At 42.5% G+C, this 25,472-nt stretch overlaps 1 protein-coding gene across 1 annotated transcript; it reads right to left on the bottom strand.

Annotated features, from left to right (window-relative positions):
- Positions 1–24,827, bottom strand: SLC22A16 (solute carrier family 22 member 16). Its single transcript, XM_060167681.1, has 8 exons — positions 24,802–24,827; positions 22,657–23,136; positions 19,449–19,566; positions 13,648–14,179; positions 10,664–10,791; positions 8,431–8,540; positions 7,319–7,418; positions 1–334 (listed from the first exon to the last, which is right to left on the bottom strand). The coding sequence occupies exons 1-8, from the start codon at positions 24,825–24,827 to the stop codon at positions 137–139; spliced, it is 1,692 nt and encodes a 563-aa protein (XP_060023664.1). The 3' UTR covers positions 1–136.
- Between the last annotated feature and the right edge of the window lie 645 nt (positions 24,828–25,472).

Raw genomic sequence — 25,472 nt, 5'->3', positions numbered from 1 at the left:
CCATTGTTTCAAAACTTTCTTACAAAATTAAAAAAAAAAGACACATACACGTGACATGCAGGAGATGAGAATAATGTTCCTCTAATACAAAAGCATTAAACAATATTTCAGGTGCTACACAGCACGTCTGGCACATTTATTTATTAAGACCGGAATCCTCAGAGTTAACCACTGCGATATTTTCTAACGCAGTATTATCGGTTGTGGAAAGTAATTTGCCTGAACTGCTCTCTTTTTCAGTCTCCTCCCAAGTAGTTGTCAGAGGCTTCCCGAGGGTTTCTGGAAGCATGAACGTTAGCACTCCACTCACGAAGGCTGAAGTCCCAACAAGCAACTAGAAGGAATTAAAAAAGGAATAAGTGACACATCGAGAAAGAAGGGTATCCTTCAGAGAATAGTCATTTCTGAACCTTTTTCAGAGGGCAACAGAATTGAATTTGACCTAACAGTTGTCATTTATTCCTTAGTGAGACCTTTTGGTTACTTATGCTGGTCCAGGGGTTCTTTAATTTGTTGACTAGGCTTAATCTGATCACTCATTAACCACCTACTAAATAAATCCCAGTTACTACCTGCATTATTACTCATGTAGGCACTGTCCTAGGAGCTACACAGGGGAAAAAAAGTCCCTGCCCTGTCTTCCCAGACTCCAGAGTCTCATGGGGAAACCCAGAGTCTTGGATTTGGACTTGACGGCCAGGGACTGTCTTAGTCAACCCTGCCCCGGCCCCAAAAATTGACATGCTATCAGCATCCAATAAATGGTGGGGAATGAATGAATGCAAGTATGCACAAATGAATGTTTCAATGAACCAAAACCTACAGAATTTAGGGGGAAACAAAACAGAGGCAATGTAAACTAGCTGCTACTGTGGGGGAGGGGTGGGTCCAAGTGATTTCCTGTAAAAATTCAGTATTTCTTAACTTTCCAGGTTTTGACACATAAAAGGCAACCTTTTAGACTAGCACCAAGGTGTTTGCTTTTAAAAATGCAAATCACATTAAAAACTAAAGTCTGCACATCTATTCTCTGTTGATCACTGTGTAGATTTTGGGTGGATTTTAGAACTAAATCTCTTTATGGTCTGTAAAAACTTTGTCCTTATATAATTTAAACCCCTTTAGCAAAAAATACTGCCCGGGAAGACCCCATAAAAATAAATGAAGGCACGGTTTTTCTGATAAATCTGCATACTTATGCTTTTACAGCCTCTGAGACACAGTGCAACTGTGACGCGCTGTGAGGCCACATCACTAACAGACGTGACCCGGGAAGACGGTTCCTTACTTTGTTTGCAGAACGCTGACAACCTAAATCTAGAAATACATGAGTAAGCCTAGAAGCAGTAACAGAATCTAAAGTGACATTGCAAAGGACGTAGAAACCCCAGAAGAGCCCTCTGCCAGGGTGTGAAAAACACTGAATAAGTCTAAACAAGAAATAGAATCAAATGGAATATCCAAGACAAGACTGGATTTTCCTTTTTAACTTGGTGGTAAGAATAGTCAGGCACTAAACAAACTCAGAACCCTCCATCTCCTCTCTCACTCTCAGCAGAAGACCTGGTCTCCCACGGCCCTTGGCCAGCTCCCCCAACCCCACTACAAGCATCCCAAAGACCTCCTCCTCCCCCCACCCCTTCCCACTCCCCCCTGCCCCCTCGCCCTCCTCTCCCCACCCCCCACCCCCCCGCCCCTGCCTCCGGCAAGGAGGAGCCTTTGTCACCTCTCACCTCCTCCTGCGGGTGGGAGGTGGAAGGGTGCCGGTGGGGTGGGGTCTTCCTCCATCAGTAGACCTCCCTCCTTACCCGCTGATTTGTTTTTTTGGAACGCATCAATTGGATCTAACTTTTTAAAAGATCTGTATTGGAGTATAGTTGATTTACAATGTTGTGTTGGTTTCTGCTGTACAGTAAAGTGGATCAGTTATACCTATACATATATCCCCTCTTTTTTAGATTCTTTTCGCATATGGGTCATTACAGAGTATTGAGAAGAGTTCCCTGTGCTATACAATAGGTCCTTGTTGATTATCTACTTTATATATAGTAGTCTCTATATGTCAATCCCAATTCTCACTGATGTTTGATCCTTTCCTTTCCACTGGCTAGCTTCCCTCGGTAAAAATAGAAGTTCTTGAGCCTCTTATAATTTCTGTACCCACTCTGCCCAGGAACTTGTATTTGTGACCTGTATGACCCTGGGCAAGTGACTTAACTTTCCTGCTCCTCAGTTTCCTTATCTGTAAAATGGAAATAATACTACTACCTGCCCCCAAAGGACTGTTGGAAGGATAAAATTAAGTAACACATTTAGGGCACTCAAAACAGGGACTGGCTTATGTTAAGGAGTCAATAAATGGTAGCTATCATTACTACTCTCGAGTCTTTTGAAACAAGCAAAAGAGGCCCTCTGCCTCAGCCCACACCCACTGCAGGCCCCAGCCCATCCTCTCCACAGCGCTCACTGCTTCTCCTTCCATCCTGCTCCCCACAGCATGGCCCACTCCCACCACCCACAGAAGCTGCTCTTCCCAGGCCACAGATTCCTAGCTGCCAAACCTGATGCATGTTTTCCTGTCCTGCTCTTTCTTAGCTGCTGTCCCGTCCTGCCTTCCTCACTTGCCCTCCTCCTTTGGGGTTCTGGTCACCTCCCTGTCTCCCCGGCTGCTGCATCTCAGTCTCTGCCCTGGACCCCTCTTCCCATCAGGCTTTAAATGCCACCGTTCCCAGGGTTCTGCTCTTCAGTCTCCCTCACCTCTTCATAAGCTGACTCCCAAATCTGTACCTCCCATGGGGGTGTCCCCTGAGCTCCAGACCTGCCTCCTGGATGCCTCCCCCAGCCTCCGCCGTCAAGCAGGTACCTCACATTCATCACCCACAATTCAAGTGCACTGTCCTTCCCCACCTCAACCTTGTTCCCCCTCTGGGTTCCCTCCAGCCCCGAGAACAAGCTTCCCATCCTTCCAGCTGCCCCCCTCCACCATATGCAAACTCATCATGGGTCCTGTGGATACAACTTTTGCATCCTGTCCTCTCCAACCCACCTTTAGGTCTGAATGTTCTTCTGTTCTGCTCTCCTTTGAGATCCTGCCCATCCTTTCACCCATATCTCCTGGCTCCCTCAACCCACCCTGGGTGTTAGCAGTAATGCTTGCACCCAAACTCAAACTGGTCAAGTTCCTTTTCCCTCTAAGTTTTTGCCTTCCTGTTTCCTCGGCGTGGAACTCCCTTCTCTCCCCCTCCACCTTGCTGACTCTCACTGGCTCCTCCAGACACAGATTAAAGCCCCCTCCTCTGGGAAACCTCCCCTCTGGCCCTAGCCTTGGTTGGTAGCCCTCGCCTACCACCCCATAACCCCTGCATTTCCCTACCACAGCCCTCTTCTCTGGGGCTTCTGCCTTCTGCGCCAGACTGGACATCTCTCAGGACAAACGCTGTTTCTTTCATCTCTGCTGCTTATCACCTAGCAGGGAGGCTAATTCAAAATCAACACTCAACCTTTGCCAAATGAGTTCATGAATACAAACAGGATATGAATTAGGTGTCCACTTTTTTCCCTTAGATTACTAAAAAAATGATGGTTAATAATAAAAGCAACAGAAGGAGTGATTTTCATGTGCTTCTTTTTGAAAGAGAAAATATAAGCTTATCTTCTAGATTACCATTTCTATTCCTCAAAATGAAAATACTGGCTCCCTAGGCAGTTTGACACCCATAAATAAGCTTAATGAGAAATTTAATAATTTATTTTTTTACTCATTAAAAATAACAAGTAACATCTACTACGTCCAAAGGAAGTACCTTCACAGAATAATTTTGCAAATATACACAAGACCCTGCTGACAGAGGTTGTCCTGGGGAAGGGGGGACCAGCGTCAGGGTGGAGGAAAAACTTATTTCTCTGTATCCCTTTTAGGACTGGTTGTTTATTTGTTTGACCTATGCAAAAGGCATGGTATTTGGGTTTGAACCCAAGTTCTGTCACTTAAATAGGGATAACAAAAACAGTACCTGCGTTCTGTGAAGACTACTTCTTGTAAAGCACTTAAAATAGAGCTTGTGGGCTTCCCTGGTGGCGCAGTGGTTGAGAGTCCGCCTGCTGATGCAGGAGACGCGGGTTCGTGCCCCGGTCCGGGAAGATCCCACATGCCGCGGACCGGCTGGGCCCCGTGCGCCATGGCCGCTGAGCCTGCGCGTCCGGAGCCTGTGCTCCGCAACGGGAGAGGCCACAACAGTGAGAGGCCCGCATACCGCAAAAAACAAACAAATAGAGCTTGTTACATAACAAGCACTATTTAAGTACCTGTTAAATAAAATTTAAAAACCCCTTTTAACTCTGTAGTCCATAATGAACCGTTATGGATGTCCTTTAAAAAAAAATCTTTATTTGGTTTTAGTGATTTTATAGCAGTTTGCTTTTATAGATTTGTCTATCTTCTTCTGTGTGTCTTAGCTTATTTTTAAAAACATCTTTTCCATTTTTATCTTTTATTTATTTAACAAAGAACATAAAGTGCTAGCACAAAGGAGATGCTTCTGGAAAAGTCCGTGACCTAAAAAGAGTGGTGGATTCTCCAAAACTCCTTCCTGTGTAGGCCAGACCCTACGCCCCCAATTAAGCAAACTTGACTGAGTGCCTGTTACTGGGACACGAGAGAGAACCATGCGGAGACAATGATTCCCAAAGAGCAGACGCATACCACCTGTGTATGCCAGGTGATTTTTTTTTTTTTTAAGAACATCTCAAACAATTTGTTTTACTACTTATGAGATTGTTAGTGTATTTTAGAAAAACATGTAACTAGTATAACACCCATGATTTCACTGTTACTGTTGTTTAGGGCAAAGCTAAATTTTAAAAGCCATTCTATTTGATTTAAAATATTAAGTAAATTATAGCATGAATGGCACGCAAGGTGAGAGAAATGCTCCAGTGGACTCAGTTGTGGGTACACAAAATGCCCTATCCTGCAAGAGTTCAACAATTTAACTGGGGGACAAAGACATACGTGTGAATAATAGAGCCAGACTGCGACAGCGGGCTGTGGAAAGGGTACACACGAAATGCTATGCAGACCTGGGAAAGGGAGAGGTTGCATCACTGGATCTGGGTGGGCTTCTTAAAGAAGTGGGGTTTGCTCTGGTCTTAAAAGAGGTTTAGCTGCCTCATCTAAACCCCTAGAGCTTTGGGCCTTCCACTAGTTGTCCGGCAGAGGCAGTGCAGGAGGACGAACTAGGAATGAGGCAAGTGGGTCCAGCTCTGGTCTCATTTCCCCAGCCATGCAAGTCACAGCCACTAAAGCTCCAGGACATCCTCATCCAGAAGAACCTGGTGAGGCCGTTGCTCTCCACGAAGCCCAGGAAGACCCTGTGAAAGGGACTTCATAGACATACTGGGAAGAAGTCACTGCCTTAACGCATCTTACGGTCCTGGGAGCCCTCAGGGCTCTGACCCAGATGGAGTGCAAGCTTCTGAGGCAGCCTGGATCCTAAAAGTTCTTGGATTTACCTCTCAAAAAGGAAAAAAAAAAAAAAAGTCTATATCTATCTACCTATCTACCATAAAATGACATAATTTTTTTAAATGCATAAAACAAATGCAGTTTAAGAAATAATTATAAAGCAAACACATCATGGTCTTGATCACCCACAAGATAACACTGCTTGTACCCCAGAAGCCTCCCCTTCTCTCCTCCACAGGTGGTCCTGATTTAGTCAATAAGCCTCATCTGCTTTTCTGGTTTTAACATTACTTTCATGGCTACAGAATGTATAAAACTGGTCCCATTCTCTTAAAAAAAATAAAGATACATGAAGTTTGTGGGGGGAGGAGCATTCTCTGCAGAGGGGATGTTCGGGCAGAGGACGCCAGTGGGGATGAATGAGAACAGGGTGTGGAGAGGAGGGGGAAGTGTGTGAGGAAACAAAACAAAATAGGGAACATGGGCAGGGGGTCAATCTGGAAAGGCCATGAGTATCAGGCAGAGTTTGGGTTTTGCTCTGAAGGTGAGGGGCAGTTGGACCAGAGCTCCGGTTCGGCAAACTACTCTGATGGGGCCGGGGGCATGTGCAGGGAAGGAACCAGAGAGGCAGGCGGTGATGAGGGGCTGGACTGGAGTAGGTGAGTAGGCTGCTTGTGAGAGAGAAGGAGAGGACTCGGTGTCGTGGGTTGGAGGGGGTGGGAGAATAAAAAGTTGGTGCTCAAGGGTCACGCTGTAGGCCACGGACTCCTACCGCAGAGCAGAGTCGGGTGGAGGAAATGCAAGTCACCGGCCGGCTGGGTTTGGGAAACGGTGAAGCTGTTTAGTCACCCAGGGAGACTATCCATGAGGCTAGTGGGTCTGCTGCTTGGAAGAGAAGTCAGAATCAGGAGAGGTCACCCGCGCAGGGACTGAGAAAGACAGCCAGAATGGCTCTTGGAGAATGAAGCAATCAGAAGAAGACAGGAGCACAGGAGGAGCCCCAGAGGGAACAGCCTAGAGAGAACGAGGACCAAGAAGTCCCGGAGAGGGAGCCTGGAGGGGGAGGGAGGGCCGGCACACCCAGGGCTCTCCCCTTGGTGGTGCAGCCCCTCAGGCCACCCCCGACATTCCGCACTGTCCGCATCTCCCTGCCCCCTTCCCTCCCCCCATCCTCTTCCTGACCCGGGTGTGTAACAGTGGTCCGCGTGGTTTCCCAAACTCTCAGCCCGGCCACGAGGACACGTGCAAACTGCACAGAACCCCTCGCACACTTCATAACCAGGAGGACGGCTCACACTGCCGGAGCCAGGAGGAAGCACGCAGGCAGCCTTGCCTGTGAAGAGCCCCTCAAGTTTTGGGGAAGCTGGAAACCACAGATCCCTACACCTCTCCGCCAGACACCACTGGGTCCTTCCGGGAGCAGCAGCCTCCAGAACTGGCCTTGACCAGCCGTCACACGGTGGGAACACAGAGGCAAGCGCTGGGGGTGGGAGGCAGCCTGCGGATCCAGACAGAGGGGCACAGGCTGAGAGACCAGAGACCAGAGCTCTCCCTGCGCAGTCCCGGCTTCACGATGTGCTGAGCAGAGGCCCTGCTCTGGCTGGCAGAGCTGTGATTGATTAACAGCTCACGGCCGCAGGCGGGGCGGGATGGGGAAGAGGGGGAGAAGGCAATCAACGAACAAGAAAAACAGCAACCCACCACCCTACTTACCAGCTGGTGAGCTGTTAATTAGGTTTCTATAAACCCCCATAACCGAATTATAAATTGGCTTCCAATAAATAAAAATAAAGGAGGCAGTCAGCTCTTCTGCCTCGCTGCTATCTCAGTAAAGTTCTATCAACTGATGAACACCTGTGGCATGAAGATCCAAACGCTGGAGAGGTAAATGCAGAATGGGGCCGCGATGCTCCCCACACGGCCCACCGTGCTGCCACTCCCCACAGCCAGCGACCTGGAAACGCAGAGAGGATTCATACAGCAGCAAGAACAGAAGACGAGAAAGGCACAGGTTGCAGAGAGTGAGGGAACAGCTGCCCAGAGCCCCTGTCCACCCTTCTAGCAGAGAATAAATAGTAAAACTTAACTTAGCTTAATATACTTGGAAATAATTTTACTTTGATTTTTTAAGAATCATTCATGATTTATATTCTCATTCTGTGAAACAGCAGTGTGAACAAACATGCAGATAATTCAAGACAATTCAAGACCAAAAAAGCAGGGAAACCAATCAGCATCAGCTATGCAGATGAGGCCCTTACATACGCTCATTGAGTCTAATATTGAGGATAACATCAGTCTTGTAGAGCAGGAGTTTATTTGGGGTGTGGAGTGGGGATTTGGGAAACCGAAAGATTTATATCTATGGAACATCCTATTTCAATTTTTTAAAGTCAAGCAATATCTTAACGTGCTTTCCTTTAAAAGTTATTTAAACCTTATAGAATGTCTAGTAGGAAGCAAAGAATGTGCCTTCAACAGGAATAAGTATCTCTTATTAAGGTGAGGAGAAAGGCCCCAGGAGAAACCAAACCTGCCACACAGCTTGATCTCAGCCTTCTAGCCTCCACAACTGTGAGAAAATTCACTTCTGTTGTTTGAGCCCCTCAGTCTGTGGTGCTTTGTTATGGCAGCCCCGACAAACTAACACAACTAACATCAGGACATCAAGAGATACAACCTGAGAAAATTAGCCTTGAGTCCATGTAAGTCGACTGTATTTGAGACTTAAAATGGTTTTAGGATAATAAGAGTGTTATTTCAAAACAAGTTCTCTAATATCCTTGCTAATGACGTATAGACAAAGCCTCAGGTTCAGAATTAGCGTCATCATGTAACCCTCCCATAGCTTGGAGCTCCAGTAACTTCTACGGAAAGAAAGCATTTATACTCAAAGGCCAGATGTAATCAAATGACACATAAGTGAAAGATACCAAGAAAACAACAGAAAAATAAGTAACTCTTACCTTACAATGGTTGGATACAGCTCTGCTGTATAAAGGTATATAAGGCCAAACGCTGCCCCTATGGAAAATTTTCCAGCCATAGTTGCCACCACACACCAAACATGGTAATCCTGAAAAAATATATATTAGCAAAATAGACCATCATTTTGTCATCAAGTAATATTTTTAAAAGAAAAATAGAAAATCCTTAAAATTATTACTTAAAACTTTCTAATTCTCCAGTATTTTTCAGAACAATGAAGAGTTTTATTTTGTAAACTCGACACATGGTCTGCAAAAGCTTTCCATCTTTATGAAATTTAGAGGAAAGTTTTATTGTGCCTCCCTGCAGCCTTGGAGATTTCAAATTACCAAATAAGAAAAGCTATTTGGGGAGAGACACTTTGGAATGAGACCCTCCCAGATGGTTTCTGCTGTCGTCCCTGACATGTTCTATTTCCTGCAGTGGTTCTCAGAGACCTCCCACAGTCGATCTTTTCTCTCCTCCTCTGTCTGCCAGCTGGGTGTTGAGACCCAGGTGACCTTGGAGCTCATGTGTGAGGAGTGGCAGCACCTCTGTCAACCCGAGTCCCTGAATGATTCCATGGAGCCGAACACCCCCTTCACCACTCCCACAGCCACCAACGAGGTACACCCACATCGAACTTCCTATGAGCAAGAAATAAATGTCTATGATGTGAAGTTACTGAGATTTGGTGGTGCCTCTACTAAGGCAACCAGTGTCACCTTGCCACCTTAATTACTATTGTAGACGATATTTGTTGGATGAATTAATGGGACTTAAAAATTTTGTATTGTGACATTACCATTTGGAGAGAAGTGTTATTAGAGGGGAAAAATTTGTGGCTAAGGGTTAGTACTCTATTTCTAGAAATCCCCATCAGCCACTTTCCTGTCTTCCACATTGCCGCTGGGGCTTAACCACCGTAGAACCTGAAGGTTCTAGGGTTTCCCTAAATCTTCACCGCTCAAAGACAGCTGCCATCAACTCAACAAATATAACTGCAAGCTACTTAAAAACACAAACAAAAAGGGTGTGGATGAAGCTCCCTCAAATTGGCAGAGACCTCCTTGTCTTAAGCAGTTTTAACTGATGTGTATCAGTCGTATATATCAATCAGCTGGAAACGTCAATACATTAAAACATTTGATTCACCAAAGTGAAGCGTTACTATAAAAGGAAGTCACTGGTTAGCTTAAGTTAAATTTCAAACAATATGCAAAACTTAAAATGCCTTGATCTAAATGTTGAGATACTATTGCTTAATAATTATTAAATCGATTTAAAACAAAGTATTTTAAAGTATTGTCATAGTGACCACATTTTCCATATTGAGAATGAAAATACAGGTTTTCCATTTTGGGGGGAAAGAGAAGAGCACTTCTGGGTGCAAGAGGTATTCTAGGGGATGGAGTTTGCCAAAATACAGGAATGTGAAAGTCGTTTCAGTAGTTTATGGTACTGTTTCTCACTAAGAAATTGAATTTTAAAAACAAGCTCCTCGGGGGATTTATGCACACTAGAAATTGGAAACTACTGATCTACCACAGTGGAAAAAAAAAAACAAGACTACTTAAACTGGACCAAACCTGAACATAAGACTCATCATATCTTTCAGCTGTCTCCATGGCTTCCTCCCTCCAGGTTTCTGATCAAATATCACCTTCTCTGAGAGGCACACCATCCTCAGTCACCTTAGATAAAATAGTTCACATGTGTGTTCCCCCTCCATACACAGTCATTCTCCATCCCTCATCCTATTTTGCTTTTCTTTATTATACTCAGAGAAACTTGACTTACTGCACATCCTCAGCACCTAGAAAAGAACCTGGCACATACTAGATGCTGGATAGATCTCTCATGAATGAATAAAAGTTTAAGATGACGATAACTACTGGAAGGTGCAATCCACTCTTCTCACTCAGGATGATCATGTTGGCAAGATACAACCGTGGCCATCTCTCGGAAGTGGGATTATAGGCTTTTCCCCCTACCCCCACCCCACATTTCTTTTTTTCCTTAAATTTTCAACTATCTTCAACTATCTTCAACTATTTTCAAACTTTCTCAACAGAGAAAGAATCACTTTTAAAGAAAACATTTAAAATACTATGTACAGCATACTCTATCCATATGTCTTAATTCATCTTCATATTCCTAAACTGAAAATGCTCCCATCACACTGTCATAGTATAACTAACCATTCCCTAAATAACACATAAAGTAACTCACCTTGGGGATCACCATAATCACACCATTGGTCACTGCACTTGAGAGAAGGGAGAAAACCAGAATGCTTCTTCTCCCCACATGGTCCATCCCAAAGCACACAAAGATGTAGGCAGGAATTTCCACTGCACCTGTCATGGAGCAAAATGATACATCTCAATAGCCACAGTGTCCAACTGAACAAGGGGACCCTGCCTTCTAACAAGGGGACCCTGCCTTCTAAAGAGCTTCCCTATGCCCCCCAAAAGGAATGGTCAGCCCTCTCTCTGCTGCCAGGGGCTTCTAAGAACTAACAACTGCCCGAGAGGCAGCAAGCCCCACGACTTTTAAACTCACTGGAGCGGGCAGGATGTTTGCTGTGACGTGCGCTAATGCTCACATAATCTGCCTAGCACTTATCACCTGTCTTCCGAATCTTATCCCGGACTAGGCAGGAAGCTCCCCAGGACACAGCACAGTGACTGGAGCATGGGCTGGTTGAATGAATAAATATGTAAATTAATAGGCAACATTGATCTTTCTTGACCTTTGGCTTCTTCTGCTTGGCAGAGCTATGGGGAAATGTTTGTACTGTAACTTCGAACATAGCAAAGTAGAAAATTCAGTGCCAGCTTTACATCTATCAGCCAGAATGCATCAGGGAGCAAGCAAGAAGTTCTCTCAGCAAAACTGACCAAACCCAATAATAGCCTTTGAGAAACTGTCACTGTTTACTAGCCTAGCTTGTCCACGTAATTCAAAGGTCCGTTCTTTCGACCCTCCGGAGCTTGCCTAATCCCAGGACACTACCCACCACTGCCTTTTAGGACTGATGTGCATTTTCCCATTCAACTACAGAATGCTGCAAGCATCTGGACCGGCAGGTCTGGGTCTACATGTCTCTTACAGTTTTGGGAACATATCTCTGCAGGTGGACACATATTTTCTGAGTTGACATTAATCAGAAATTAAACTCAGTTGCAGCTGCTCAGAAAAAAACAAAAAAAATGGCTGGGCAAAGACAAAAAAATAACATTCTGAGCCCCATTGGAGAGACAGCCTCCCTCCTTTTCATTAACATGGAAAATAAACAACTCCAGAGAAAAGGCCTCCCTTTCACAGACCCTGCTGTAGGGTCCGTGCCTCCAGGCCCGAACAGTAGGTACATCTATTACTCTACTCTTTTTTTTGCTTGTTTGTTTATCAAACACTTTTCAAGGTCAAATAAATCAATGATTCTCCAAAGAACCTCATGGGAATAGGCCTGGATTATTACCCCCACTTTCCAACTCAGATTAAATGACTTGAGCCCAGTGAGTAAGTGACAGCTCAGGGACTGGTCTTTGGGAGCCAAGGCCCCTTTCCTGCAACCTCCCTCCCTCAGGTCTGGTTCCCTCCACGTCTGACTCAGGGCTCCCCTCTCTACAGCACTGTGTGCAAGGCCACCAACCAACTTCCTGGAGTCTAGCAAAGCTGCACAGCAACTGGGAAACAGCTGAAGAGACCTTTTAAAGTATATTCCACCTTGATGTTTCTTGAGTTGTTGTATAGATGCTGCATCTAAATTTTGACTTGACTATGTCTGGGATAGAAATGGTGCAACCAATGAGGCCCAATCTGTCTGGGATTAGGACCATGTGCCCTTATCTTCTTTACTTTATAATGTATAACCCCATTCTGCTCCTGTCTCCACATAACCTCAAAGATATGCCTTCAGGCTACTGTAGCGCTTATCACCTGCAAGTAGCACAAAACCTAAGCTGAAATTCCCACCAGCACCAAACCATCTCAGGAGGTGAAAACTTGTTCAAAAATTTCACAGCTCGGAAGTGTTGACTAGAATCGCCTGTCAGGCAGAGGGCTGCTGGCAAGGGTAATGACATGAAAAATCAAAGGCAGTGGAGACTATAAAACCATGGTATTTGTCTCGGAAAGATTTTTATATTTACGAGATTGCCCGGTTTCTTGAGAATTTACATCTCCATCAAAATTAAGACTATAGCATAAAGATCTAAAACTCCAGCACTCCTAAGCTTCCCTGTGCCACACCCCACCCTACTTCATTCTCCTACCATTTGCTGCTCTGTTCTACGAATACTGCATCCTTTCTCCAATTGACACATAGAATGTGTTTGAAGTCAAGATAGGCTCTTTTTACAAACTTGTTGGTCTGCCCAAAAAAAGAGTAAAGTTTTTTTCTTAAAATTACTTATCTCATAATTTCTGCTGAGCTATAATAAACAAAAACAGGTGTCTCATTAGAGCACTTTAATGAGAAGGGATGTTAGCTATGTATAAAAATTTTAAAGCGAACTTTTCTGGGGATAATATCAAATACAAGCAGCCTACATGGAAGTAACCAGCTGGACAAATGCATTTCTGATAATTCTCTCGTGTCTGGTATGAATTTGGTTTACCCTAGGAGTCACGCCTCAAGCTATCACAGCAGTATCTGAAGCTATTTTAACCTGCTACTTAATTAAAAGAAGCATGACAACATAAATTACAGTTGCATGTATTTAGGTTATTTTACTGACTAAAATTCCTAAATTAAGGACACTTGAAGGTAGAAAGATACCAGAAGGTCTCCAAGACATGTTAAATATTAAAAGGAATGCAACTTGCAAAGAACAGTATGTAGTGAATCTCATTTATGTTAAAATATAAAACGTTTATCTGCACAAATGTATGGAGATGCATAAAAAGAGATCTGAAAGCACAAGCCAAAGGTTATAGAAGTTACCTCTGAAAGATAGTTCTGAGATGGCAATGGGCTTAAAGAAAGGAAGCAAACAAGGAGAAGAGGCAGAAGAGGAAGGAGGGACTCAAGTCTTCTAACTGTTTGCATTTTTTTAAAGAGAATATATACATGTGTAACACTAAAAGAGACCATAATCACGTAGTTGGCAGTATTGTTCCTGGTAGAAAAAAAGACAATAGAAACACTCTCAAAACTTGGTAGAAATTTCACTTCATGGCTACAACTTAAATGTAATTTAACCACTTACCCATGAGGAAGAGATTTAAATATTCATTGCCTCCCAAATTAACAGAATTCAAGGAGAAGGTGTAGAACCCAAAACAACCCGTGAACCAAATCAGCCAAACAATAAGTGTCCTTGTTCCAATTCTCCAGTCATAAAACAGATCTGATAGGGTGTGCTTCTCAACTTGAGAGGGCTTATTACCAGCAGAACCATTGTGATCCAGTGATAAAAGTTCTGACAGTTTACAGGATCTCGTCCTATTCCACTTGGCCATCGTATCAATTACTTTTTGTGCTTCTTCATATTTTCCCTCTGAGAGAAGCCAAAAAGGTGTCTCTGGGAGCATCCAACAGCACAGGACAAAGGGGACAGTCACTGTGGAGAGGACTATCTGATAGATCCACCAGGTCCTGACCAAGTAGCCCGTCAAAGCCACCACCATGGTTCCAAAAGCAAAAAAGGAATGCAAGTGGATGGATGCCCACGTCCGAGACTTCATGCCGACAAATTCTGTCACATAGACAAACACCACCACGAGATAGCCACTTCCAGACTGCAAAACAAAGCAGGGAGGGTGGTCCAGATTTAAGGTCACACACGTAACTACTGAGTCCAATCTCTCTGCAAATCACACATAGGCAAGAAAGAAAATGACAAAGCATTGTTTTCTGAAACCCGTATCATATTTATACAATGGCGTTTAATCCGATCCATCCTTCTTCTTTAAATGGGTCCTTTCATCTTCCCACACCCTGTCCACCCCAAATGGCAAAACTTGAGTGGTTATGCATGATATAAATGTCAGACACTGCCTTTTGCTTCATTTAAATATTCCTTTACAGTGTGAATTTATGTCTCAGTTCCTTGCAAATGTGTGTATCAATTTATCTATATAGAGAAGAGCCTTATTATCAAATCCTAAATTTTAAATGGGGACAAACAATTTATGGTAACTAGTGAGAAGAAAAAAGATTTGATTGAAACTTCATTTTGACAGGCAATAGCAATTACAACAAAAAAACCAGACAAACTGCACTTCAGGGAAATTCAAAATTTCTGTGCATCAAAGGGCACTATCACCAGAGTGAAAAGCCAACTTACGGAATGAGATATATGCAAATCATGTATCTGATAGGAGACTAACATCCAGAATATGTAGAGAACTCCTAAAACTCAACAATAAAACATACCCTTACAGGATATTTGGTTCTGTCAGAAACATCCACAAAACATTTGGTCCACACCAAAAGGTCCTTGAAATTTGCTCCTATCCAAAACATCCATGAGCATATTTGGTCTATGCCAAATGGTTTTGGACAGGACCAAATATCAAGTACCTTTTGGCCTGGACCAAATGTTTTATGGATGCTTTGGATAGGACCAAACGTCTGCTAACCAAACAATCAAATTCAAAAATGGATTTTTCCAAAGAAAATACAGGAATGGCAAATAGCACACAAAAAGATGCTCAGCATTACTAATCATTAGGGAAATGCAAATCAAAATCACAGTGAGATGCCACCTCATGGCCATTAGGATGGATAGTATCAAAACAACAAAAAAACAAACAAGCAAAAAATAACAGGTGTTGGTGAGTATGTGGAGAAATCAGAACCCATATGCACTATTGGCAGAAATGTAAAATGGTACAGCTGCTATGGAAAACAGTATGGGAATCCCTCAAAAAATTAAGAATATTATTACCATATGATCTAACAACCCTATTTTGGAAATATACCCAAAAGAACTGAAAGTGAGATCTCAAAGAAATATTTTTATACCCATTTTCATAACAGCATTATTCACAGTCGCTAAAATGTGGAAGCAAGCCAAGCATCCATCAACAGGTGAATGGATAAGCAAAATGTGGTCTCTACGTACAATGGAGTATTACTCAGCTTTAAAAAAGGAATATTCTGACATATGCTCCAACGTGAATGAACTTTGATGACATTATACCAAGTGAAATAAGCTAACTCCAAAAAGACAAATACTATGTGATTCCATTTTTATGAGGTACCTAGAGCAGTCACATTCATAAGACAGAAAGCAGGATGGTGGTCGCTAGGGGTTGGGGGGAAGAGGGAATGGGGAGTTATTGTTCAATGAATATAGAGTTTCAGATTTGCAAGATGAAAAGAGTTCCGGAGATGGATAGTGGTGATGCTTGCACAACAATATAAATGTACTTAATATGTACTGAACTATATGCACTTAGAAATAGTTAAGATGGTAAATATTGTTATGTGTATTTTACCACAATAAAAAAAATGGGGGAAAAAACTTTATTTTGAAAATAGGCCTATCTTTTTTTTTAATAAATAAATTTATTTATTTATTTATTTAGGGCTGCATTGAGTCTTCGTTGCTGCGCGTGGGCTTTCTCTAGTTGCGGCGAGCGGGGGGGGGGCTACTCTCTGTTGCGGTGCACTGGCTTCTCATTGTGGTGGCTTCTCTTGTTGCAGAGCACTGACTCTAGGCACACGGGCTTCAGTAGTTGTGGCTCGTGGGCTCTAGAGCGCAGGCTTAGTAGTTGTGGCGCATGGGCTTAGTTGCTCCACAACATGTGGGATCTTCTCGGACCAGGGATCAAACCCGTGTCCCCTGCATTGGCAGGCAGATTCTTAACCACTGCACCACCAGGGAAGCCCCCCCAGATAGGCCTATCTTTAATTTAACAAAATTTAGATTATAATAACAATGTGTGACCCCTCATGGAATAAACAAAGAATGAAACAAATGATGGATTTTTGTGTGTGTGTGTGGAGGGGGGTGGTGGTGAAAGGATTAGAATTTTTCCTACAAAATTATTTCACATTTGACTTTTATAAAACAAATCGTAAAATTAATTTTTGCAAAATTATTCTAGAGTGCCACTGATTTCTCCAAAGGCCTCTCTTAATCCTTTGATATTTGAATCATACTCTTTTGAAGGCTCATCTTGTCATTATCCTTGTGGATGCTAATTTCTTCAAAAGTTAACTGGTTTCTATATGGGAAAAGAATCTAAAAAGAGTAGATATATGTGTATGCATAATTGATTCACTTTGCTGTACGGCGGAAATGAACACAACATTGTAAATCAACTATACTCCAATAAAAATTAATTTAAAAAAAAAGTTAACTGGTTTATCTCTGCCAGATCCCACTTGGTCAAGGGATCTGTGTAGGATTCAGGCAGTTTTCCCCCACTGCTTTCAAAGACTTTCTGTAATCCAGAATCTTTGGTAAGATCTGCAATTTCACTTTGCGTCAGAGTCGCAAAGAGGCTGGCCTGCTAGCAGTAAGCAGAGAGGTGCTGGATGGGGACTATTGTATTAATGGTCAGTTTCATATTCTGTGGCAACAGCTTTTATTTCCCCAGGAAACCTTGCAATTGCAAGACTCAGATAACGAACCCTGATAATGAGGACTCCCAAACTGAAGAATCCAGTTGTTTGGTAAATTTAAACCTTCAAATACTACAAATTTCCCCATTAAAGTAAGTTATAACATCAGTCCCCAAAATGTTTTTTTTCAGTGCCAGTTCTTTTTGTGTTCACTCCCACTTCCTACTGGTTACTTCTGTCACTGGGTTCAAACAATCCATTGCACAACTGCCTAAATAATTCCAGAAGCCTCCTTGACACCATTCATACCTGTCACCTCCACTGATAACACTCTATTCTTCACATCTACCCTGACCCCACCGCCAACATAGCAGCCAAAATGACCACTTCACCCCTGAATTCACTGAACTCCTTCAGGGGATTCCCATTGCCTTTAGGAAACCAGGCAAACTCTTTGTCATCCTACAAGGCCCTGCCTCATCCTCTCTCTCTCCTTCAGCCTTATCATGTATTTCACCTCCTCTCTATTCTCCAGGCATCAGCACCTTCAGTTTCTTCACGTCTCAGGGCCTTCTCACTTGCTGTTGCCTCTGCCTGGAAGGTTCTTCTCTCACCCACCCCTTAGACTAAAAAGCCCCTGACTCTCCAGACTCCCCATCCCATCCCCCGCTACGGGACCCCCCTCCACTGTTAGTCCTCCGTCGTCAACATTGTATGGGTTTTTAAAATGGCCCGTCAGTGTCTTGACTTGCTCTACGATGTAGGGATATTGAAACAGCCTGGTCAGGTTTACTTAGCATTACACTCTGTAGGCAGACCCATAAATGTGCTGAGTGAATGAATCTGCCTGCATCTTCCCTACTCAAAATTGTATCACAAATACATTTCCCATAAAAACCAAAGGAAGGAGCCACAGAAAATTAAGGCCACATTTTACAGATGTATTCTATGGGTGGCCTGTCTCATTTTCTTGGCTCTGGAAATCAACTCATGGTATTTTACAAGACTGAAACAGATATTTTTAGAATTATCCTCTTAAATCTTCCAAAAGAGGGCTCCACACCCTCTCAAGTCCTGTCTGTGCCTCTGTTGTACCATCATTCTCACCACAAGGTCTCTTATCAAATCTCACTCTGTAGCTACAGAGCCATTTCCTCTTATTCCATCCTCAGTGGAGACAGAACTGCTGGTTGTTATTTTTTGTATTAAAAACTTTCTACATACCTAGATATATGTACATTTTTTTAAGAGGCAACACCTTCAATTCTCCTAAATTTTTTTTAATGCATCCTCCTATCCTTGGCCATCTGTGTGGCTTTCTAGGAACCCTTCCCAGCCATCGATGAAGACTCCAAAAGAGAATACACCCTTTTCCCTCTGAGGGGGTGCAGTGACCTCTTCTTCTGAGACTGAAGTCCTTGGCTTCTCTCCAGACCCTTGGATCATCCATTCTGGTGAGAGGGGATGCATGCCCTGCTCTGTGTTCAGCAAGATCACAAGCTCTCCCTGAAGATAAAACTTCACCTGGTTATCCTTGACCAGTGACCTCCAAACAGAACCACTGCTGCTGTCGTTTGGTAGTTTGGAAGCTGTCTGGAAGCCTCACCAAGTGTGCAAACAGCTTCCTCACTCTCTGGTCCACTTCCAGTAATAGCACCCTTGTCGGGAGTGCCAAGTCCGTGCCAGGTACTGAACTGTGGATGCTTACATGAATCCTGGTAACAGCCCAGTGAAGCAGGTATTATTTTCTACAGTCTATAGATCAGGAATTAAGGTTTGAAGAGGATAAGGTGTTTGCCCAAGGTCATACAGTTGAGAAGCCAATACATGACAAAGCTGGGATTCAAACTCATGCCCTTTCCACTCTACCACCCTGTTCCCCATAACAGAAATGCCCGATGCCTTCTTGTTCTCATTCTTCCTGCACATTATACAAATGACTTTCTTAACAATACAACTGAACCTTCTGTTTGGCTCATGCATACAAAGCCTGACTAGACCCATACAATTGCTCAGAAGTAAAACAATTTGTAGCGATTATTTGTAATGGCTACAAATGGTGACTTTTTTTTCCTTTCTTTCCCCTTATGCCTTCCTCTCTCCCTCTTGTTCTCCCTATCTCCTCTCTCTCTTTTGCTTTATAGTATCGGCTAGAATCCCCAGTACAATGCCAAGTGGAAGTGATGTTCCACAAATCCTTGCTGTTAGTAATCGTGGAATGTGGATCACCTGTCAGCCATCGAGTCAAACGTAAAGTTTCTGCCTACTAAGCAACAATTTTTCATTTTAATGAGTTCCATTCTAAGCATAGGACATTAATATTCTACAGAAAGACTTCTGCAGTGGGGTGAACAAAGATTAGTCCTTGATCTCTCTCACTAGATTCTAAATGAACAAGACTAAGAGAGTTAAGGTTTAATGTAAAAGTCCTGCAGTGGAATTAAAGAGGCAAAACAAAACAAAACAAAACAAACCAACAACAACCCAACTCACGATAGCAAGAAGGAAGCGTGCGACTATGAAACTGTAATAATCAAACGTGAATGCCGCTGCTATGCCAAACAAAAATACACCGGTGCTTGTGGCCCACAAGACAAGTCGTCTTCCTGCCCTGAAAAATAAGAATTACACAGAGGAAGGAGCAAGGTGTGGCTGCAACAGTTTAAAACATCCACTCTAATTCATGAAAGATAAGTGCTACCTATATTTTGATAGCTTATGTATCAATATTTGATTGTTGTTACTCATTCATTTATTTTGAGCAAATCATGAGTTAACACATGATTTCTTCAAGAGGCCAGTTTTTCAGTGACTGGTCTCCACCTGAGCTGCTAATATACACACTCGATCACTCTGGGTGGTCCCCAAAGGACCACCTAACCTGAGATTGGGAGCAAGGAGAGGAAAGATTTGTCCTTTCCCTGTCAGGATCTGCTCTGTGACCTGCTGGATCATCTTCTCTGTTGGGCTGGCTCAGCCCACCAAGGGGAGACAACTCTTACTAAGCCCCTCTAAAAACAGAAATCTTGCTACATCCTGCTACTAGAATAAGCTGCTTACTTGCCCTATATTTTCATAATTGGGAAGTGCATTTCTTTGCCTAAAAAGCAAACAAATAACAATTATATGCCTGCAGACTTAAAAAAAATGAGATGTAATTCACATGCCATAAAATTCAACCTTTTAAAGTACACAATTCAGTGGCTTTTAGTGTATTCACAGAGTTGTGCAACTCTTACTACTATCTAGTTCCAAGGCATTTTCATCACTCCAAAAAGAAACCGCACCCAGGAGTCATCATTCCCCATGCTCTGCTCCCTCTAGCCCCTGACAGCCCCTAATCTGCTTTCTGTTTTTACAGAGTTGCCTATTCTGGACTCTCTATATATAAATGGAGTTGCCCAATATATAACCTGGCTTATTTCACTAAGCATTGTTTTCAATCTTCATCCATGTTATAGTCCTTCATTCCTTTTTATGACTAAATAACATTCCATTGCATGGCTAATACCACCTTTTGTGCATCCATTCATCAGTTGATGGACACCTGGATTGTTTCCACTTTTTGGGCTATTATGAATAATGCTGCCATAAATACTTGCGAACAAGATTTTGTGTAAAGTTATGTTTCAATTCTCTTGGATATATACCTAGGGGTGGAACTGCTGGGTCATAAGCTACTTTATGTTTAATTTTTTGAAGGACTGCCAAACTGTTTTCTAGGATGGCTGCCCCAGTTTGACAATCCCACCAATTTCTCCACATCCTTGGCAACACTTGCAGTTGCCTGTCTTTTTGATTATAGCCATTCTAGTGAGCAGGGGTTATCCCACTGTGGCATTGATTTACAGTTTCCTAATGATTAATGATGTTGAGCATTTTTATATGTGTTTTTTGACCATTTGTATATATTCTTTGCAAAATATCTATCCAGATCATCTGTCCATTTTTAAATTGGGTTATTTGTCTTCTTATTGTTGAGTTATAAGTGTTCTTTATATATTCTAGATACTAGACTGTCATTATACATGTGATTTGCAGATATTTTCTCCCTGTGAGATGTCCCTGACAGATAATTGTAAGGCAAAAAAAATACAGTCCTGAGATTCCAACCAACAGGCTTGCCCAGTGCAGCAGAGGGTATGCAAGCAAACTGGAAACAGTCACTTTCATGGCCTCAGCCTTCTCTGCTCCCACATGCATTAGTAGGGATTGTTGGCCCTGCACATAAATGTTCCCAATCTCATTTGAGTCCTGAGTGCCATTTAAAACTATTTTTCATCCATCCCTGATCAACCCCCTGTACCACCCACAAAGTCTTCACTCTCAGCAGATGAGCAGCTCTCTCCTGCAGAGAACAGAGACCATCAAAGAGAAAGCCCCACAAGTTCCTTGTCTGCCCACCTGCCAACATGACCTGCATCTGCCTTCAGGCTTCTCTTCTTTCCTCCTCTCCAGAGACCACACCCTTTTCTCTCCAAATACCATTTTGCAGTCTTTGTATAGGATCATGTCTCTTCCCACCTCCTCTGAGGCCTTATGCTACCAATTACTTCTTTTTCCTCTGTCTTTCACTCACCTCTGACTTCTCCCTTTCAGTTTAAGTCTCTTCCAGTCAAAGATAAGAACCTTCTCTGGACCCCATCACTCTGGTAGCCACCTTGCATCTTGCAGTTCCTCCACTGACAGACTTACCAAAAGGGAATATCTACCTCTTCATCTCCTATTTTGTTCCTCTCCCCACTGACACCCTAACTTCCACACTTCCCAGGAAGACAGTTATGAAGCAGAAGATTCTTAAACACTGAAACATAACTTCAATCACCAAATAATAACTAGACTCCGCTTCTGCTCCAATTTCATTATTCAAATGCCACCTCCTGGAGGGGATGTGTGTGTTGGGGGGAAAGACCTGGGTACTCCTCCCTTTAGGCTTCCACAGTCTTTGCCTCCATTGCTTTTACTTCTAGTATGGCCCTGGACAAAACAAAGCCCTATAATTTTTATTTGGACATGTTTGTTGGCCCCATTTGACTAGCACACCCTGAGGGCAAGGATTTCTGACCTAAGCAGTTGTTTTTAGGTTCCCAGTGCCCAGCACATACCTGTAAAACTCACAACTATGGGGACCAAATAAATAAGTTCATCTCTGCACTTTAGGACAGATACGAAAAGTGTGGTCCATGTCCATATAGAGATGAACTTTGCTTTATTTTAAGAGCTACATATTCATTTTAATGTGTATTTCTTAAAAATATGGCTGGTATATCACACAATTTCATAGATATTATTGCTTAGGACCAGACTATCCTCCTAAAAAGCAAATCTATTTAAAGAAAAAAAATTCACTACTGAGTGGTTATGTGTCCAAGGTACTTTTTCTGTATTAATTTTGCAATAACCCTCTGAGGTGAGCGCTATTATTTTCATTGCCAGCTTACACATGAGATTCTAAAACACATGTTAGGCAATTCACCCAGGTCCCACAGCTAATAAATGGCAGAACACAGGCAGACTGTCTTCAGAACCCATCCCCTAAACACTATGTTATTTTGTGTCTCTAAATAACAGATCAACAAGGAATTTAGATAGGAGGTATGAAAATGACTACAGTTTTGAACATAATTCCCTGTCCCCTAAGAAAATCAGATAGGAAAATGAACCCTACACTGATGTAACAATACTAAACATTTCATTTTACCTGTCAGAAAGGTAGCCGAAGATCACCGCTCCCAGCAGGACTCCAAGCATAAATGTAGGCTGGATCAGCCTTCCAAACCATTCTCGGTTACACACCAGATCCCACTCAGTCACCACGGTGCTGCGCCACTTGCTCTTGTCATAGATGTAGCCATCCAAGCAAGGGAAACTACTCTTATGGCCGTTATAATCATAGTTCAAACTCGACTTGTCATCCCTCCGGAACCTGTGACAGCTTGTGAGCTCCCAAATCTCACCGTCCTGTAGCTGCACTATGATGTGATCTTCACGGCCGATGGAAAACTGGGTCCAGATGTCCTCCAACCTCCAACTAGAGATATCTTGGAAAAGAACCCGACTCACATTGCCTGGGGGCCTGCAAGTATGCTGTGGGGACACTGACAAGAACACAGAAGCCAAGTAATGGATACCACAAGAGATGTTCTGGAAGGCACATATAAAATAGAGGAATATCTGGTATCTGCAAAGAGAAAAAAAATCAAGTTATTATATCTGGCCTATGGGCTAAAAAAAGACATATGCAAATATGAAAAGTCTCCATTATGCCTTAGCTTGGATAAAGGGATAAACATAGAAATAATTATAGATATGTGTGTATACATATGTGTATATATCTGTCAACAGGGCCTAAAAGCGATGATATCCCAAGAGCAACAAGCACATCGGTGCCCAGATCTTGGGCTCTAGATATCATTCTCCATTAAAAGGAACCAGGAAAATTGTCTGATTCTAAGACCAGGACAGGGAGAATACAAAATAAGCCTGGAGCATCTTACAGTATCAGAAAGTAAGGAAGTATTCAAAATACAAAAAACGTGGTGGCGTGTCAGGGGGACAGAGGAACCAGTATGAAAGAGCTCCCAAAGGGCAAAGCTGAGACAATCTGAGCAACAAAATAAATAGCACAGTATAATCCAAAGTATAAAATAAAATAAAACATTTTTTAAGAATTCCATGAAGTAGTTTTTATTTCCATTTTACAGAGAAGGAAACTGAGGCTCAGGGAAGGCCAGTGACTTGCTCAGAGCACAGAATTAAGAGCTGGGAGATAAATTCAGTCTATCTTAAGCCAAAGCAAGCTCTTTCCAAATGTCAAGCTAAAACCTGAGGTAGCACCGTAATGTGAAAGTGCCATTCACTCACTAGCTACATTAATAAAATTCGTTTCACAACATTTAAAGTTATTTGAACTCCAGCAGTACACATGCTGATAGCTTTTGAATAAAATGTATTCACAACTATGTCATTCAGAAGGCAAATCAGATCTAGTGAGCATTCGTGTCATATATATTTTTTTAACCTGTTGAAAGATAGCCTGCACTGACAATCCTTTTAATACTTTGGGATATATGATATATGATATGATATGATGTCATATGATATGATGTCCTATACTATGTTGTTTAATTTTATATGTCAACTTGACTGGGCTAAGGGATCCCCAGACATCTGATAAAACACTATTTCTGGTGTGTCTGTGAGGGTGACTCTGGAGGAAATTAGCATGTGACTGAGTAAAGAAGATCGCCCTCACCAATGGGGTTGGGCATCATCCAATCTGTTGAGTGCCTGAATAGAACAAAAGGTGGAGGAAGGGCGAATTTGATCTCTCTGCTTGGGCTGAGACATCCGTCTTCTCCTGCTCTCCAAAGACACTGGCATTCCTGGTTCTTGGGCTTTTGGACTGAGACCAGGACTTACACCATCAGCTTCTTGTTCTCAGGCCTTTGGACTTGGACTGAATTATAGCACTGGGTCTCAAGCTTGCAGACATCACATTGTGGGACTTCTCACCTCCAGGACCACATGAACCAATTCCTACAATAAATCTCCTCTTACCTTTATCTATATCTATCTATCTCTTACTCATTCTGTTTCTCTGGAGAACCCTGACAAATACACCATACTTATATAAGAAAATGACTGAACAAATAAAGAAAAAAGAAAGAAGAAACAAATCTTTCTTACAGTAGAATTCCAACTAATACCTGTAGATATTCCCTCTCTACAGAAGATGGACCTTAATTCCCACTCTTTCCCCCTTGGCTAGACTTAGTGACTCATTTCCAAAGAACACAGTAGGATAAAAGGAAACTTCACAGTGGGGAAATCTGGCAAACAATACCTTAACTGGATGTTGACGGTTAACATCCTCAGTGATGTTGTATGGATGACCACATTCCCCCTCATGTGATGTGATGAACAGGCACTTCACCTCTGTGGCCTTCTTTCCAAAAACCATAACCCCAGTTTAATCATAAGAAAAACAATAGATAATCCCAGATTGGGGGACATTCTATAGGTTGCCTGGTCAATACGCCTAAAGAGTGTCAAGGTCATAAAAAACAAGGAAAGACTGAGAAATTGCCATAGACCAGAGAAGAGTGGGATAACATGACAACTAAATGCAGTGTGGTACCCGGGATTGGATCCTAGAACAGGAAGACGACATTCCTGGAAAAACTGATGAAATCTATATAAAGTCTAGAGTTTAGCTAATAGTAACGTACTAATGTCTCTCAGTTTTGACAAATATCCCATGGTAATATAAAGTGTTAACAATGGGGGAAACTTGATGAGGGTCACACAGGGACACTCCTTACTCTCTTTGCACCTATTTTGTAACTCTAAAATTGTCCAAAAATTAAAAGTTTATTCAAAATTTTAAAAGTAAATGTAGGGTCTCCAAATTTACAGACTGAAACCGACAGTGACCTGAAATTTGGTCAATCTTTGCTTAGCAAATTACTCATGTAAATAAAGTGGAAAGCTAATCTTACTTAAGAAAAGAGTTCA

Source organism: Lagenorhynchus albirostris, chromosome 12 (genome assembly GCF_949774975.1).
Source record: "Lagenorhynchus albirostris chromosome 12, mLagAlb1.1, whole genome shotgun sequence".
Lineage (NCBI taxonomy): Eukaryota > Metazoa > Chordata > Mammalia > Artiodactyla > Delphinidae > Lagenorhynchus > Lagenorhynchus albirostris.
Note: the sequence above shows the minus strand (reverse complement) of the source record. Positions and strands in the feature narration are given on the sequence as shown.

What these genes read in the sequence shown, in the direction of transcription:
- SLC22A16 (XM_060167681.1), bottom strand. Translation starts at nt 24,827, where the DNA reads ATGTTAACCGTCAACATCCAGTTAAG. An exon ending in CACGCTTCCTTCTTGCTATC is followed by an intron (nt 14,180 to 19,448) that starts GTGAGTTGGGTT and finishes TTTGTTTTGCAG; the next exon opens with TCTGGAAGTGGCTATCTCGT. An exon ending in TTTAAATCTCTTCCTCATGG is followed by an intron (nt 10,792 to 13,647) that starts GTAAGTGGTTAA and finishes GCTCCATGACAG; the next exon opens with GTGCAGTGGAAATTCCTGCC.